Below are 16751 nucleotides of genomic sequence, written 5' to 3'. Positions count from 1 at the left end.
GGCCATTGTTTGGAGAGGCCAGAGGGCGCTGGGAGGGGGGAGGGAGAAAGAGGGGGCGCGCGTGCGCAGTTTGAATCGGCCTGCCCGGCGAGGCTCGAGCGGAAGCAAGGCCGCGGAAGGGCCGGAAGTGGGTGCTCGGGCGGGTGGGCTTGGAAGTCCGGCGCTCCCGACGGAATGGCGTTCTCGAACTACAGTTGCCTCCAGCGGGCCCAGCTGACCTTCGACTACCTGCACACGAACTCGTGAGTAGGGACCAGGCCTCAGGCAGGCAGGCAGGCGGGGGAATGGGCTCTGGGCGCCTTGGCAACGGCTCCTCGTCCAGGAAAGGAACGGACCCGAGGCCCACCAAGCCGGGAGAGGACGGACGGACGGACGGGCCCCACCCCCCTCCCCATGACAGCCAACGGCAGGCGGAAGGAGGAGGAGGAGAAGCGGGCGGAGAACGAATGGCGGTGGCCCCGTTCAGGACCCTGGACTGCAGGAGACAAGGCCTCTTGGAGGAGAGAAGCGCTGCCTTGGGCTCCCCGCCCCGCAAGCGGCCTCGCAGAGCCGCAAAGCACCTTTCAATGGACTTCGGAGCAGAACATTCCATATCAAGCAGCCTCCAAAGCCAAACCTTGCCTGAAAATGGACTTCAAAGCCCACAGCTATCTTTAAAGTCGACTTTTGGAACTTAAAAACTACATTTAAATGGGCTTCTAAGCTTAAAATGCAATATAAAGCAGCCTCTAATACCAATGTTACATTGAAAATGGACTTCAGAGCCCACAGCTATATTGGAAACTGATTTCGAAGCTTAAAACTAAATTTAGATGGACATTAAAGCTTAAAATTCAATATAAAATGGCATTGAAAGCTTAAAATTCAATATAAATGGCCTTCAAAGCCAAACGTTATATTGAAAATGGACTTCAAAGCTTCAGACTAAATTTAAAATACACTTCAAAGCCTGCAGCTCAATTTGACATGGACGTAATCGCCTAAAACTGAATTTAAAATGGTCTTCAGAGCATAAAGCTAGACTGAAAATGAACTGAAAATAGTCTCAAAGACCAAAAACTAAGCTTCAAGGCACACAACTAAACTTAAAAGCCGAACACTAAATTTAAAATTGCTTTAAAAGCATACAGCTAAATTTGACATAGACCTAAAGACCTAAAACCAAATCTATAATAAATTTAAAAGCATAAAATTTAAAATGATCTTCAAAGCATAATGTTGTTAAAGTAGTCTTAAAAGTATTCATTTTGAACTGGTCTTCAAAGCACCATGTCCAGTCAGGTAGCGTAGGTTCTTCTAGGTTTCTCTTTATGAAAATGCTGCACTTCTAAGATGGAGGTCAATAGGGAAACACTTGAGGCTTTGGGGATGTGAGTCGTGGCCCCGAATTGTTTTCCAAGAGAGGCTTGTGTGTTGTCCTTTTAATAGTGTATATTCTGTCGCTTCAAAGGCAGGATTAGCTCCGATGGTTTGAAGTAACAGGAGGATATATTTTGCTTGAACAACAAAAGGAAGTTGTTGGGTTCGTTTTCTGGCCATGAAAATGCAGGATTTTCTCTTCCAAATACAGTATTCAGCATCCAAAGTGTTGGAAAAGACACCTCAAAGGACAACCAAAACGGTGAAGGAACTAAAGTGCCTCTTCTCAAAAAGAAGACGACATTTTTAGCTTTTCATTTTGGCTCAGGGATGCATGAAAACTAGGAGATGGGGAGCACATTGGGAAGGATACATGGTATGAAGAGGGGAAGAAGACAGTCTTCCTCTTCTGGTCATTCTGGAATCCAGTGAAGTTGAAAAGTGGAAGTTTTTGCAAAGGAAAAAATACTTCCTTAAACTGTGGAATTTGCATATGTCAACATTGTTGCTAACGGATTGTTTAAAAAATAAGTTCATGGAGGATAAAGCTCGCGGTGTCTATTAGTCATAGTGACGATGTCCTTCAATATCAGAAGCAGTATACCAGTTACGAGACGGCAATCAGAAATCAGACTCCAGTTCCATCCTAAAATGAGATCCAACGTTACGGTTAAAACATCCAGAATTCAGTAAGGGGAACAATGTTGGTTATGTTGGTAAGAGAAGAATAGTTTTCTTGAAACAGGATTGGATCCAATGAAGCTATCTATATACAATCCAAGGGGAAAGAAAAACTGTAGACAAAGTGTGATTGCAAATGGGATTTCAAATTAATTCCTTTAAGTTTATACTTGAAACATTTATCAGAGGAGAGAAGGCACGTTGGGAGCTATATATGCCAATAGTGAAGATCTGCTTTCACATACTGGTAATTTTGAAAATTGTGCCTCATATATATCAGTACTAATCTCTGTTTTCTGAGTGCCAGCACTTAAATAGGCAATTCTGCACTATCTATTATACAGAAGAAAGCAATATCAATGGACCGAGGAACCCCCAATTTTTGTAGAATGGAAAGAATGATAGGAGACATCTTCCCAAAGACCCGGTGAACCTTCTCTAAGAGGAAACAGAAAAATTGGAAGAAATCGAATTCTAAAAAAGAGAATTCCACATTTTATCTTTCTGATTGTAAGTGGATATGAACATTGGAATGGCAGGTGTTGAAACTTGATGTCATTACTCTACTCTTGAATCCAAAGAAATCACATCATTGGTTTATTACCAAAGTGGATTTCCAAATTCTGAAGATTTGTTGAAGTCTGTACAAAGGAAGAGACGAGCAAGATAAGGGACTTCTCAATGGAAATGTATTGTTGGAAATATTTGACATTTGATTCTATAGCATCAAAGCCGAGGAGTTTTGAAGAAATATCAGGATTAAACTGCTTGGACATTTTTGAAGCTGAAGGAATAGTTCATGTTTTTCTGAAGTAATACAAGACTGTCTTCTGTTTGAATGATGGTTCTGAATGATTGGACTTTGGAGAAAAAGTGGCATATAAATCAAGATGATAATAATGATAAATGTATTTGCAGTATGAGTTGCAAATAGACCAACCTAGGGATTGTAAAATATTCTGACTCAACTGGATTGTCCCAGCACAAATGGATCCTAGCCTACCATGTTGACAACTCCAAATGTGGACTCAAGATTTCACTTCTCTTCCTGGATTAGGAGAAGTTGCCAAGGTGCTTTTTGTGATTACATTCTGAAGAAGAGGAGTCTCTCTGAACATTCGGAAACCTCAAAAATAATTACTGGGATACTGGATGCCTTTTTTCTGAAAGATGAAAGTGGAAGAGCTGTTTACATGAGCCAAAATCAACTGAAGTTGCACATGTTTATACCTTAAGAATGGTTAATGTCTGACCAAGTTGTAATACTCTGGTTAATAGCTTGTAACTGGTAGTGTCTGATGAAGGTTTTGAGCCCACACATTGTAAGATTATGATTAATAGTTTGCAGCAGTCATATTCTTTGAGGGAAGATGGTTCCTGTTTTCCCGACACACCTGTTTGAAATGATTCTCTAGTTGGGATGATGTTGGACGTGAATTCTAGCCTCAAATGCAAAAATAATTGACTTTAATCTACCTTTGTTTTTAGAGTGTTGGGCAGGTTCATTGGTTTTCTTTGGCTGTTATGTAGCATAACTAAATTTTTCCATATCTTGGCTGTATATTGGAAATATGTAACATGTTTGTGCTACTTCATCATTTGAAGTAAGTTGACTGATTCTCTTTGACATTTCAGAACCACCCACGAATTCTTGTTTGGGGCCCTTGCAGAACTTGTAGATAATGCCAGGTATGTAGTCAAGGCTTTTGAGAATTCCTCCCCGTTCCTACTGAAATAATTCCAAGGACATTGCATTGCAATGGCTTCATTTCCATTTGGCGTTGATTTCAATGTCTACTGTTTTGTAGAGATGCTGACGCTACAAGAATAGATATCTTCACTGGTAAGTGAAGTTTTCTGTCTTTTTGTAGTTTGGGAAAAGGGAGGAAAAGAGACAAACGTGAAGAATTATCCCACAGATCCTACTTGTGTGTGCTAAATGTCTTGGGAACAGAAGCTTAGTAGAGAAATGTGGTTTCATAAATATGACATGCAATGAAGGGTTTTCAGAGTCATTCTTCCTTCGGTGAGCAAAGACAAAAGCAAAAACATTGGCTCCAAAAGCACAAGTGTCTTTGAGCTTTTTCTCTTCTCATAGAACGCAGAGAAGGCCTACGAGGCGGGTTCATGCTGTGCTTTTTGGATGATGGTGCAGGAATGGATGAACGTAAGTAATCTACTAACTCAAGACCATGACATTTGACTCTTAAACTTTGTTTTTTACCGTTGTAATTCTGAAAGAACAATGGATCACTCCTTGTCTCAGAATAATCAAGGAAGGCATGACTTCCAAATGCAAGGCGAACCTTCTTCCAGCAAAAGTATTAATAGAATCTATTGGGAATCGGAACCATTTTTCTGAGAGAGTCCTCCCCAGCTGTTTTATGAGGATGATCTCTTTCTGATCTTGGAAGATCCCAGCACATCTCAGTGAAATAGCCAATCTATGTGGTTTTAACACAGTGACACAATTGCGTACTTATTCCCTTTGACCAGTTCACATACAATTGTAAGCTAAACTTATTTACAAGCATTGCACCCATCCACCCTGCCCAGTCACTCCAGCTGGATATATGGAAAACAGCATGCTCTTTAGTTCAGTTTTTTATCCAGACTATTTTCCAGTGCAGAACCCAGGATGACTTGAAATGTGATTTAATACTCCCAAGCCCCGTTAATTAATTAAATAAGCTATGCACTAAATTAAAACAGTGTAATGCCCCTTTAAAAGGAGCAAAGGGGAAAATACCAAGGGTTGAAGATGTCACCTCTCCAACGGTATGAAAAGAGAACAGGATTAGTTGATGGATGGATGGCATGTGCTCAATATGGAAGCAATCAGGCCATCATAAGGAGATAGTCTTTAGAATAGGGACCAAAAACATCAGGTCCTCTTGACAGGAAGTTGGCAATGGAACTGAGCAGATAGATATAGACCATCTCTTCTGCCACCATTGCATTTGTGCAGCTGTGTTGGCCTTGTATGTATTGACCAGCAAACGGTTAGTCTGTTAACCCTGTCCAAGTATAATGGCTCATCTCCACTCTTGATTTGAGAAGTAGGGTAGCAATAAATCATACATTGGCATACTGGAAAGCAACCCAGCCAATGCACTGACTGTGGGCAAATGTTTCCTTGTTTGATTTCAGACGATGCTGCCAGTGTGATTCAGTTTGGAAAGTCCGCCAAACGTTCGCCTGAATCAACCCAGATCGGACAATATGGGAATGGCTTGAAATCGTAGGTATATGGACCCTGACTCCCTGGAAGTGTATGGTTAGGAAAGAGACGTTAAGACAAAGAAGCAACTTCCTTTATAAATGTGTTGCAGATATTTCCAGTACTTCCTTGCTTGCTTTTAATTGTGCATGTATAATTTGTGTCAGTTTGTATTCATAAGAATAATGATGGTGATGATAAATGTTGTTCGTTACTTTGCAGTTCAAAAAGCAAGCCACAAAGTAGGGAGGGAACACTGTAATACAATTCCTATTTATTTTTATTTTGATGTAGGTATATTTTGGGGTTTTAAATTCCATTGCATTGGTTCAGATATTTCGAGTTTCTTTTTTAAAGAGAAAAAGCAGGGTAATAATAATGCATTGAGGATTGGTACATTCAGGACTTAGTAAGGTAACACCAAACTGAGGACAGCATGAAAAAACAATTAGAAAATCACTTTCATTCTCTTGGAGTTAGATGACAGACACATCCCATTAAGACTGGTTAGTGTTGATATTGGCGGTTATGTCGTTGCTTATCGACACAGTCAGCCTCCAAAAAGCACTTTTTGGTGTCTGTGAATGCATACTCTTCTTCTGCTTTTGAACCCTTATTGACAATATATAACAATGCTGCAATCTGTCTGCAGGGGCTCCATGCGAATCGGGAAGGATTTCATCCTCTTCACCAAGAAAGACCACAGCCTGACCTGCCTCTTCTTGTCTCGCACGTTTCACGAGGAAGAAGGCATCGATGAGGTGGGGGCAAGCTTTTGGCAACTTCCAGAATCAATCAGTGCAAGTAGAAGCACCTTTTAGCTGTGGGCATCTTCCTGCTTTCGTTATTGCTCTCAGTATTCCCATCTTCCAAAGGGAGGCTAGAAACTGGCAAATTCATGTTTGATTTGATGTGAATTTCATGTAGTCAGACTTCCGGAACTAGTTGGCGCCTGATTGTTTTGGTTTGGCATCTTTGGAAGCTGTAATCTCAGCAAGATGAAGGACAATTGTGTTTGATAGAGCTGTGCTAACAATATATATTTTTAAAACTGTGAATGATAGGTCATTGTTCCACTACCTTCTTGGCACGTCCGAACCAAGGAGCCCCTGACTGACAACATGGAGAAATTTGCCCTCGAGACTGAGCTGATTTACAAGTATTCCCCCTTCAAGTCGGAGGACGAAGTGATGGAGCAGTTTAATAAGATTTCCGGAGAGAATGGTATGAAAATAACCTTTGTATGGTTTTTGTAAAAAAGATACTCCTGTTGTTAAGGAGTTATCTCTACACACAGCACACTATATTGGCGGTTTTCAATATTTACTATTATTTAAATATTCATTTGATTTCATTGTGCTAACTTTTGTAATAGGCACAGTTTTAATTTGTGCTGTCTCTTGAGTCTCACATTGGGGGAGAGGGAGGAGGTTGATTAAATTATTATTTATTTACTGTATTTATTATTACCCTGCCTTTCTCCCCATAGGGACTCAAGCAGCTTGCAATTCCATGGTACAAATAAGTTTCAAAATGGCATATACAAAAATTAAAAACTGTTCAATGTTTGTGTCATGGCCATAAGTTAACGTACAGTTGAGATATAATACATGAGATCAAAATTATGTTCAAAATTCACAGTCTGCCTCAAGGAGTGGCCAATAAAATAGACAAATATTTTTTGTTGCCTCAGGGACCTTAGTGATTATCTTCAACCTCAAACTGATGGATAATGGCGAGCCGGAGCTGGATGTGAGCTCTGACCCCCGTGATATTCAGATGGCCGAAACCCCGCCAGAGGGAACGTAGGTTGAATGCACCTGAAGCCGCCTTTCCTTGAGTTGAGGAAGTGGGTTATTGGGAGCACAGGCCAACTGAGCGCTCTTTTGAGCAGCATCATGTTTGTCTTTGGGTAGAAGGCTCCTCTCTTTGGATTCAGTTGATGGCATGTCATGGCCTAAAACATCTGGGCCAGAATGTTACTGGACTGTGAGGAATGGGATAGAGCCGTGGATTCTCAGATCCTGAGGAGTTGCAAGGAGTCCTTGAGGAATGAATTACCTCTATCTCAAAATAATCATGTTTTCTCTTCTCTTTCAGGAAGCCGGAGCGCCGTTCCTTCCGAGCGTACGCCGCTGTGCTCTACATCGATCCCCGGATGAGGATTTTCATCCACGGTCACAAAGTGCAAACCAAGCGTCTCTCCTGCTGCTTGTACAAGCCTAGGTAGGAGCCATAGTCAAGAGTCCTTTGCTGTTCACCCAAATATATAGAAAATACCTAAAGGGTTGTTTGAGATATATAGCCTCCAGAAAAAAATGACTCTCACCATTCTGCAGATAAGTTCAACAAGTAATATTGGACAGCCAAGGTACTTCTGACAGCCTAGGCTTGTGGACTGAAGAAGTTCTCTTGTCCATAATTTTGTATTAGTCTTGCCATGGCTAATTTGATATTTTTCCTTTTTCTGCTCCCAATCCAAACAGGATGTACAAATACTCTTCCAAGCGGTTCAAGACCCGAGCAGAGCAGGAAGTGAAGAAAGCAGAGCATATGGCTCGGATTGGTGAGCCTTTCTTTCCTCCCCTGTTTCCCCACCACTAAATGGAAGTGGAAGCCTGTGACCATCGGGCTGTGTTGACTTTAAATGGTCTGGTCCATTGAGCAGTCCCCAACAGGCCCTCCCTACTGTGAACCATTGAAGTATAAGGCTTGCCAAAGGTTGCCTTTCTTATGTGATGGATCGCTATGGCAGCATCCTCGAAGGTCTCTGTGTGAAGGCTGCTTAACCCTGCTTTGTCTTTCAGCGGAAGAAAAGGCCCGAGAAGCTGAGAGCAAGGCCCGGGCTTTTGAGCTGCGCCTGGGAGGAGACCTCAGCAAGGAGTCCAGGGTAAAAGACCTAGATAGATAGCATCTGAAGATAACAATTTGGTCCTTGAGAACAGGGTTAAGGACTGAAAGGGTGGTTTAAAAGAAGGTGCTGGTTTTTTTATTCCCAGATCATGCTCCGCCAAATCCAGGATACGGCCACCACCTTGCGCCGAGAGGCCGATGTGAAGAAGAGAATCAGGGAAGCCAAACAGAGGTAAGCAACCAGACCTTGAGTTCAGTGGTTCCCTTGAGTGGTGAACCATGTGCACGGAGAAGGGGGAGATCTTCTGAAGACCCTGATGCTCTTTGGAGAGTCCTTTGGAAGTTTTTCACCTCCCTTTGCCTGAGTTCCAAATGAGTTCTCAATCAGACCAGAGTGCTTTGGCTCGGGAGCCCTCCCACCTGAGTTTACGGTTGGCTCTTGGCCTCTCTCTCCCCACAGGGCCCTCAAGGAGCCCAAAGAGCTGAACTTCATCTTCGGCGTCAACATCGAGCAGCGGCACTTGGATGGGATGTTTATTTATAACTGCAGCCGGCTTATTAAGATGTATGAGAAGGTGGGCCCTCAGCTGGAAGGTGGCATGTGAGTTCCTCGCGCAGACCTCCCGATCATACCTAAGGCCTTCACCACAGAGGGCTTGTCTCCGCATTCAGGTTGGGGTAACATCCTCCCTGCTATGTAAATAAAGCACCAGTATTTTGATGGGACATTTGACCCATTTTCCTTCCAAATTATTCATTGGGTCCCCAGTTTTGCCTCCAACTCTTCCCGGCCTTTTTGTTTCTATTCTCGGTGCGTTGTCATAGTTCTCCTAGTGGGAAGCCAACATGTTTGGACCAGTGTTGGCCAGTGTGTCACCGCATGTTTCTCTCTTCCGCAGGGCCTGTGGCGGCGTGGTGGGAGTGGTGGATGTTCCCTACCTGGTGCTGGAGCCCACCCACAACAAGCAGGATTTTGCCGACGCCAAGGAATACCGGCACTTGCTGAGGGCCATGGGAGAACACTTGGCCCAGTATTGGAAGGATGTGGAAATTGGTACGAAGACCCACCTCGCAAACGCCTTGGGAGGAAACTGTCAGCAGAAGGGAAAAGACTGCAAACAGAGCAAGTCCTCGGCATTGTTGTTCACTCTTGTTTGTTTTTCACGCAAACTCTGCAGCTCAGAAAGGGATCAGCAAATTCTGGGATGACTTTGGGTATCTGTCTGCAAACTGGAACCAGCCTCCCTCGAATGAACTGCGCTACAAGCGGCGAAGAGCCATGGAGATCCCCACCACCATTCAATGCGGTGAGTCAGGCGAGGCGAGCTGAAGACCCTGCTTCTCTGGGGGAGGGAAGTCTGCTTTAGGAGCTTGAAGCCGCCCCAAGAGATTGGCACAGGAGGCTTTCCAAGCCCTTTGTCTCCCCTTGGGAACTTCATTGGGTGGGATGGGCTCCCCTGGTCTGACTTGGCTTGCTCCTTCCATGATCTTGGGTGTGCTGAATGTGCCTTGTGTTCTCCCTGTTAGATCTGTGTTTAAAATGGCGGACCCTCCCCTTCCAACTCAGCTCTGTGGAAAAGGAGTACCCGGACACCTGGGTCTGCGACATGAACCCGGACCCCACCCAGGACAGGTAGGTCCCTGGGGCCAAGCTCCTTGGAGAGGCTTAGCTTGGTGGTGCTTGCAAACCGTTGTTGATTCCCGTTGTTTATTCCTGTGACGGAAGATCTCCCCTCCCTTAAAATGGCCTCAGAAGTCTCTCTCTTTCTTCCGGCTCGTAGGTGTGATGCTCCTGAGCAGAAGCAGAAGGTCCCCCTGAGCATCCTGCGGAAGAAAAAGACCCAGGAGGACAAGCAGAAGGAGCTCACCGATAAAATCCGGCAGCAGCAGGAGAGACTGGAAGCCCTCCAGGTCAGTGTGGAGATGGGCTCGCTCCCCTGCAGGGTTTGCCAGGCTTTCCACTCATTTCCAATTGCCTTGGGAAGGTGCCCTCCACCCTCAGTTGACCTGTGCTTGCTTCAATGATCAGCTCAAAAGGAGAGACACACCCCTGCTCTCTTAGGCTCAGCTTTCTCGGTCTTCTCCAAACCTCCTTGTTTTCATTAGTTCATCTTTTTAAGAAGCCATGTTCTGTCCTTGCTAAAGTCCTCAAGGAATTGGGAGGCCACTGTTTGCTAAGGGAGGGATTTGGGAGAAGCGTGACTGTCCTGAACATCCTCTTCCCCTCCTTCTGCTCCAGAAAACCACTCCGATCCGTTCTCAGGCAGACCTCAAGAAGCTGCCCCTGGAGGTCACCATGCGCCCAGCCTTTGAGGTGAGTGCTTCTGCTGTGGGGCGCGTCTCTCCCTCCTCCTGCCCCATCCCAGCTCTAACTCCTTTGTCTGTTGCAGAATTCGGAGCGGCCCCTGCGGCCCCGCTCTCCTCCGCTGCCAGAGGTCATCAAGAATGCCCCTAGCCGGCCCCCGGCCTTGCTCTCGCCGCCACCCCCCTCCAGGTCTGCCAACCAGAACAGGAAAAGCCCTCCGCTTCGCCCAGCCATCAGCGCCACCAAGCCGCGGAGTCTGTTGCTGAAGGAGGAGGCCGGCCTTTCCAGGGCCCAGCACTCCGTGGAGGCTTCAGGGGGCTCCATCCCCACCCTCGGAAGGCCTCCCTCCAGATCCACGGCCGGCGGGAGGGCCCCCTCCGCCCCACCGGTGCTTCAGAGCCCCAAGAGGCAAGCACGGGCTTCCAGCCCCAAACTCCCGTCGCCAAAGAAGCCAGCCCTCGTCAAGCCGGCGCAGGTGAGAGCCAGATTGAGGTGTATGTCAGCGCCCTGCCCTTCTCCACCTCATGAGTTCCTTGCGCTGGAAGCTGTCTCCCTCTTTTGCAGGTCCTTAGCTCCCGAAAGAGAAACATCAGCACAGTGGAGGAGGAGGAGGAGGAGGAGGAAGAGCACACGTCCCGCAGGGAGAAAAGGAAACCGGGCCGACCTGTGGCCGTGAAGGAGGAGAAGAAGGACTCCAATGAGGTGGTGGTGGAAGTAAGCAACGCCTTTGGCAAGCCAGTGCTATGCTTGGTCCTAGTTGCGTTTCCTCTGACCCTTTGGCCAAACTGTAGGCCAGAGGTGTCCAATGCAATTCCAAGTTCTTAAATTCAGTGTCATTGCTTTGCTTTCAGCTCACGGATAGTTCAGGGGAAGAGGAACTGGCTGAAATGAAAAAAGCACAGAAAGGTGAGGAGCACAAGTGGGACATGGACACGTTTTGTTGGCCAAGAGGAGTGGAGCAGATACAGGCAACATCCAGGCAACTCAACAAGACAGATGGTATTCTGCACTGGTTTTTCTGTTTTCTTTTCAGACAAAGGGCAGCATGTGGAAGTGCGTGTCAATAAAGAGTGGTATACTGGCCGCATTACAGCGGTTGAGGTGGGCAAGCAAGCCGTCCGCTGGAAGGTGAAATTTGATTATGTCCCGACCGATGTGACCCCAAGAGACCGCTGGTAATTTTCCACATCTTTCTTGGGGCTAGAGGCTGGGCTGGCCAAGGCGTGGGGGCAGCTTGGGTTCGTGTGTCCACTGGAAGGAATAGGGACACTCTTGTCATTTTGTTCCTGTTGTGACTGACTTTTCTTTTCCTGTGCTGGCACATTCTCTAGCGCTGGCTTTGTGTGTGCACCTGGTGGGCCATTCTGGGAAGCAGGAGGCAGCAGAAGCAGACCCTTGGTCTGACTCGGTGTCCTCTGCCGAGTCGGAGTGTATACTGTACATGGCTGAAAATTAGCACACGCTCCATTCTGACCTGTACAAAAAGGGTAGCTGTAAATCGAGAATGTTTGTATTGCGCTCTGTCGACAGACGTTGGTAAGAGAACGGCCTATTTTCCTGCAACAGATGCAAATGTCCTCTTTCAGGGTTGCTCCTTCCACTTGCTCCAGCAGGCAGGCAGCCAAACCAATAACATTGGAGGGCAACCTCTGCGCAGATCCCGTTCCAAACAGGTTGCTGCTCTTGCGTTGGTACCAAACGCACACACTAACACCGCCTTCTTTCCTTTTCACTTTGACTCTTGTCCTTTCTTCAGAGAAATGCCTGTCCTTTCCTGCATCTCTTCTCTTTCTTTCCTTTCTTCATTCCTTCTTTCTAAGCACTGTCCATGCATCAAGGGGAGGAGGAAGCTAGTCTGGGCATGCTGGGGAACTCCTGGTCCCTTCCTTCTACCCAGGGCATGGAGGAGGAGGAGGAGGAGGAGGAGGAGTCACCCGGCTCCGGCCAAGAGGACAGAGCCACGCTCTTGAGGAAACCAGGACCCTTCCACCTGCACTTTCTGGGGAAACCAGGACCCTCCCACCTACAAACCCTCGGAAAACCAGGACCCTTCTGTCCGCCCCACCTTTGGACCTCTCCGAGGCCTTGGGGACAGACTAGGGGCGCAGTCGGCGGCCAAGGGAGTGAGTACAAAAGGACCCCCGGACCCCCTTCTCTGCTGATTCTAGATGGGCAGGCGCTCCGGCCAGGCTTAGCATGGTAGTGGCAACTGAGGGGCCCCCAGGCAGGATGGAAGCGGAGATGCCAGCAGATAGGGCGAGTCCTCCGTATCTGGAACCAGGACCACTCTCACAGGACCATTCTCACTTTCACATTCCGGCCAGCTCAGTCTCCTTTGCCTCCCCCTTAAGCTTGGGGGGCAAAAAGGAGAGGCAGCTCTTGGAAGAGGAAGGGCCAGTGGACTCAGGATCAGATCTGTATCAGGGGATCCAGACCTGAGGATCTTCCCATCAAACCTGCAAACCCCAATGAGATTCTTAAGGAGGAATAGGATAAACTCTTCGCCTCTTGCCCTTTGGATCTGAAGTCGAGGGATGCTACACACTTCTCCAGTAAGCTGCCTCCAGGTCCCCCTAATAGTCTCCCTCTTGGTCTCAGATGTCTTCTGTAAGAAGGAAGGACACCCTGAAGGCAGGGGCCGGCCTCGAGAAGGCCCCGGAGGCATTGGCCCTCAGTGGCTGCCTCCAGTAGGACAAGGGCCTCCTTCCTTCCCTCCCTGGGACAAGGAAAACGTGGTGGAATTCCTCAGGAAAAGGCTACAGTGGAAACACATCAACATAAGGCTTAAGGTGGTGCCTTCATGGCCAATGCCAACTGGAAACTAGGCCTTGATTCAGGAAAATTTGGCTCAGATCCTGACAGTAAGGGCAAAGCATAATTTGACCTATGTTCCCTTTGGAGACTCCGTGGACCCCATCCTTGTGGAAACCAGGGAGAAAGAGGGAGAGAGAGAGAGAGCACAAAGCATGAGTATAGGACAAGCAGGAACCCTTCTTGCTACTAATGTTGCTCCTCACACGAGTACAGAGAGGATAGGGAATCCCTCTCCTTGGAATCCTAAGCATTACTAACCTGGTTAGTATCAACACCAAGGTTTTAGCAGATACACCCAGAACCAAACAACAACAAGCCTTAAACCTGGGAGGGAGACGGCAAACATTTCACAGGACTTGACCTAAAAGCACAGTGGAACCTCAGGACCATGCCACACAGCTCTCTAATGGACCTCCTAGGACGGGAGAAACACTTTGATCCAACAGGCCACCTCTCATCTTCTTGCCAATGTTTCTGGGTCCTACTCATTCTTCTTTCTGGAAGGCAGTCTTAGCTCTAACCAAGGTTATGTTGATATGTGAGGAAAGCTGAAATTGGAGGAGGATACTTACTGTAGGACACTTTCTGGTTTCACTGGACCTTATGGAGAACTAGATCTGTGCTTTGCCTACCAGGACCATTCTTTGGAGTGCAAACGTAATGGTGGCTCTTGTCCCACATCTTCACAAATGGCAGGTCCATACTTAATCTTACTGGAGAACCTGCTCTTTCGGCCCACTTCTTGGGAGTAGGCATCCAGAACCTTTCACTAACCCTCAGCCTTCTGACCAAGCAGAAGAGGATATAGGTATCTGAGCCATTCCCTGGAGAGGAAATCAGGCCGGTGGTCCTTCACACCACCCAGATAACATTAATGTTCTTAGTATGCTTCCAAGGCTTAAGGATAGGAAGTCTAGACTGCATGCCATGGGCCAATTTCATTCCCAGGCACTTCAATGGATCCTTCTGCCTCACCAGAAGGGTGCTGCGTACCAAAACCTCAAGTTCCCTGGAAATCCACTCTTTCTTAAGGGATGCCAGCAAGTGGAGCGTAGAAGAAGCCCTTCGCGGTCTCAGTTGGTGCTGAAGGCACCCTCTTGCAGCCAGACTTAACCAGGATAGACAGTAGGCCCACCAAGGCTCCCTCACAGGCAGAAGGGGGGACCCGCGCCCGGTTGCCAGTGATGGAAGCACCCTTCTTATTAACCCAGGCGGATGCTGATCAGTTCTCCTTAGAAGCAGAACATGTTCAAGGGATTCTATGAAGTGGACTGGTTGAGCAGGATGGATGTGGACCCGGCCGAATGGACCCCGCATCTGGAGGTGATCACGGAGCAGCTAGGCTATCTGTCCTCCTCTGTCCAAGCAGGTGAGTCTCTTTCTCTCTCGCGTCATCGCAGGGGTCAGGAACACGGATGCATGGACAGGACAGTCAGGGCGTCCGGCCTCCCAGTTCTGGCCGTAGCTCAGCTGCAGGGCTCCTCCAGAAGGATGTCCTCCTCTGCTACGAGAAAATGAACTTCCAATGCAGTAGTTTTAAATAGTGGGAGGTGGACATCCTCCTCCCTCTGTAGGGCTTGATCTTGACAGCGAATGTTTCCGGGGTGTTGTGGAGCCTGTCTTTTTCTCTCTCGCCTGGATGTGCCCCGTTGGGGTGGTGGTGGCTCTCTTCTTCCACTGGGGAGAGAGGTCTCTGCAGCTCTTCCCCAGGACTGGTTCTGCTAGGGGTGCCCTCCCTCCTGAGCAGACCCTCAGGCAGACCTCCTTGGTTTGGTTTCCTGCCTCTCGGAGCAAGTGGGGGGAGCGACTGACTCAAGGGAGGTCCTCCAGGCATTGCAGGAAGCAATCGCGTCCTGGTAAGTAAGCACCCGTGGGCATTTCTCCAGCACCTTCTCTTGAAAGGGCCGTGGATTGCTTGGCTTAGGGAGGCACGAGGCGCTCTCTGTGGGGCGGCCAAGGCTCCCTGTGACACGGCGCTTGTTCCTTCCAGGGTGGAGAGGAGTAGCGAGGATGTGCGGCTGATGAAGCCTCCCTCTCCGGAAAACCAAAAGCCCAATACGCGACAACAGCCACCGCCACAAACCTCCGAAGCGGTCGTGGCTGAACCCTCCACCTCGGAGTGTGTCCGGACCGAGCCCGACACCACCGGCTCCAGCAGCAACCAGGAATCTGACATTTTGGCTCAGACACTCCGGTGAGTCCCTGTCTGCTCTCTCATCGGGCATTATCACAACTTCCAAGGCCTTGAAACCTTGACTCGGAAGAAGGAAGTTGGATTCTGTCCCAAGTCCCTTCTGTGTTGTTTCATCTCCACTCTTACGGAATTGCAAGTATCTTCCGGCACAGAGCCTTAGGCTTAGCCTGCTTTTTGTGTGCTTTCTTTGGACAGGAACTGTTTGCGGTACTTCTTGCCCCCCAACTTCCCAATCTCCAAGAAAGACCTGAGTTCCATGAGTTCGGAAGAGTTGGCGACATTTCCATTGGTACGTCCTGGGTCCTATTTTATGTTATGGCGAGTCTTGCCTGGTGCCAAAATGCTAGAAAAACACGAATATCAAATGAGAATTAGTAGGATACTTTAGACGTAAGGAGGCTTGTAAAGGTGGGTGAGACCAGGTGGGACGGGAGCCTCTTGGGCCTTGGCTCAGGCGTCTCACATCCAGCAGAGGGCAGCAAGTGGGGGAGATGCCTTTGAAGGGCCACCAAAAGAAAGCTCTCTGCAGCAGGAGTTGGTGGGTTGAGGTTGACGCCAGGAGAGAAGATTGGCAGTGTGCCTTCTATTACGGAAGAGCCAATTTGCAGGACCTGGCCTTGCTTTTCCCTCATGGCCCTGGCCTTGCCCTCCCCACAGAAGGAGTATTTCAAGCAGTACGAGGTGGGCCTGCAGAACCTGTGCAACTCCTATCAGACCCGTGCAAATGCCCAGGCCAAGGCCTGTGAAGAAAAGCTGCGTACTCAGGAGCAGATTGTGGCAGAAACAAAAGAGAAGCTCCAGAAGCTGAGGACAAACATTGTCGCACTCCTCCAAAAAGTTCAAGAGGTGAGTTGAGGTCCAGTTGCTGTCCTCCAACGGCCTCCGTGCCCTTTGAGCTCCACTAGGAAAGATGCATAATTGCATCCCAAATCATCTCTCTGGTCTTTCAGGACATTGATTTCAATACGGACGATGAACTGGATGCGTACATCGAGGACCTGATCACCCGAGGCGATTGAGCGGCCTTGATCCCGGGGCGAGGGTGGCATCAGGCATCAGGCCAAAGCCCGGTTCGTCCAAAGGCTCCCACCTGCCTCAAGAAAGCAGCCTGGGCCTGGTGCGTGAATGTTAGAGACTGTCTCCTGTATTAGCGTACATCGTTGTCCCACCTTCTTCGTATTGCTTTTTTTAACCTAATGGAACAAGCGAGCGTGTTGAGGAAAAAGTTTTTAAATGTTTTGTTTATAAATATTTTGTTTGTAAGAAATAAAAGAGCAAAAAAATGACCACCAAAAATCCTACGTGACACAATGCCTTGCTTGGTA

The 16751-nt window shown here is 47.7% G+C and overlaps 1 protein-coding gene across 2 annotated transcripts; it reads left to right on the top strand.

Annotated features, from left to right (window-relative positions):
• The first annotated feature begins 37 nt into the window (after window positions 1–37).
• On the top strand, window positions 38–16722 carry morc2 (MORC family CW-type zinc finger 2). Of its 2 annotated transcripts, XM_008119798.3 has the most exons (26): window positions 38–242; window positions 3676–3729; window positions 3849–3883; window positions 4139–4207; window positions 5191–5281; window positions 5913–6021; window positions 6325–6484; window positions 6954–7065; window positions 7361–7486; window positions 7747–7826; window positions 8068–8150; window positions 8260–8345; window positions 8574–8714; window positions 9013–9167; window positions 9292–9420; window positions 9641–9746; window positions 9895–10024; window positions 10353–10427; window positions 10504–10893; window positions 10983–11132; window positions 11270–11324; window positions 11452–11593; window positions 15223–15426; window positions 15622–15715; window positions 16084–16272; window positions 16377–16722. In XM_008119798.3, the coding sequence occupies exons 1-26, from the start codon at window positions 175–177 to the stop codon at window positions 16443–16445; spliced, it is 3102 nt and encodes a 1033-aa protein (XP_008118005.2). In that variant the 5' UTR covers window positions 38–174; the 3' UTR covers window positions 16446–16722. The 2 variants fall into 2 exon arrangements, with proteins under 2 accessions (XP_008118005.2, XP_062814539.1); XM_062958469.1 differs by lacking the exons at window positions 38–242; window positions 3676–3729; window positions 3849–3883; window positions 4139–4207 and having other exon boundaries at window positions 5191–5285.
• Window positions 16723–16751: the final 29 nt, after the last annotated feature.

Source organism: Anolis carolinensis, chromosome X (genome assembly GCF_035594765.1).
Source record: "Anolis carolinensis isolate JA03-04 chromosome X, rAnoCar3.1.pri, whole genome shotgun sequence".
Lineage (NCBI taxonomy): Eukaryota > Metazoa > Chordata > Lepidosauria > Squamata > Dactyloidae > Anolis > Anolis carolinensis.
Note: the sequence above shows the minus strand (reverse complement) of the source record. Positions and strands in the feature narration are given on the sequence as shown.

Excerpts from the sequence above, each read along its gene's own strand:
- morc2 (XM_008119798.3), top strand. The coding sequence starts at position 175 with ATGGCGTTCTCGAACTACAGTTGCCTCCAGCGGGCCCAGCTGACCTTC. Across the intron at positions 3,730-3,848 it reads GAACTTGTAGATAATGCCAG|AGATGCTGACGCTACAAGAA; the intron begins GTATGTAGTCAA and ends ACTGTTTTGTAG. Across the intron at positions 7,066-7,360 it reads GAAACCCCGCCAGAGGGAAC|GAAGCCGGAGCGCCGTTCCT; the intron begins GTAGGTTGAATG and ends CTTCTCTTTCAG.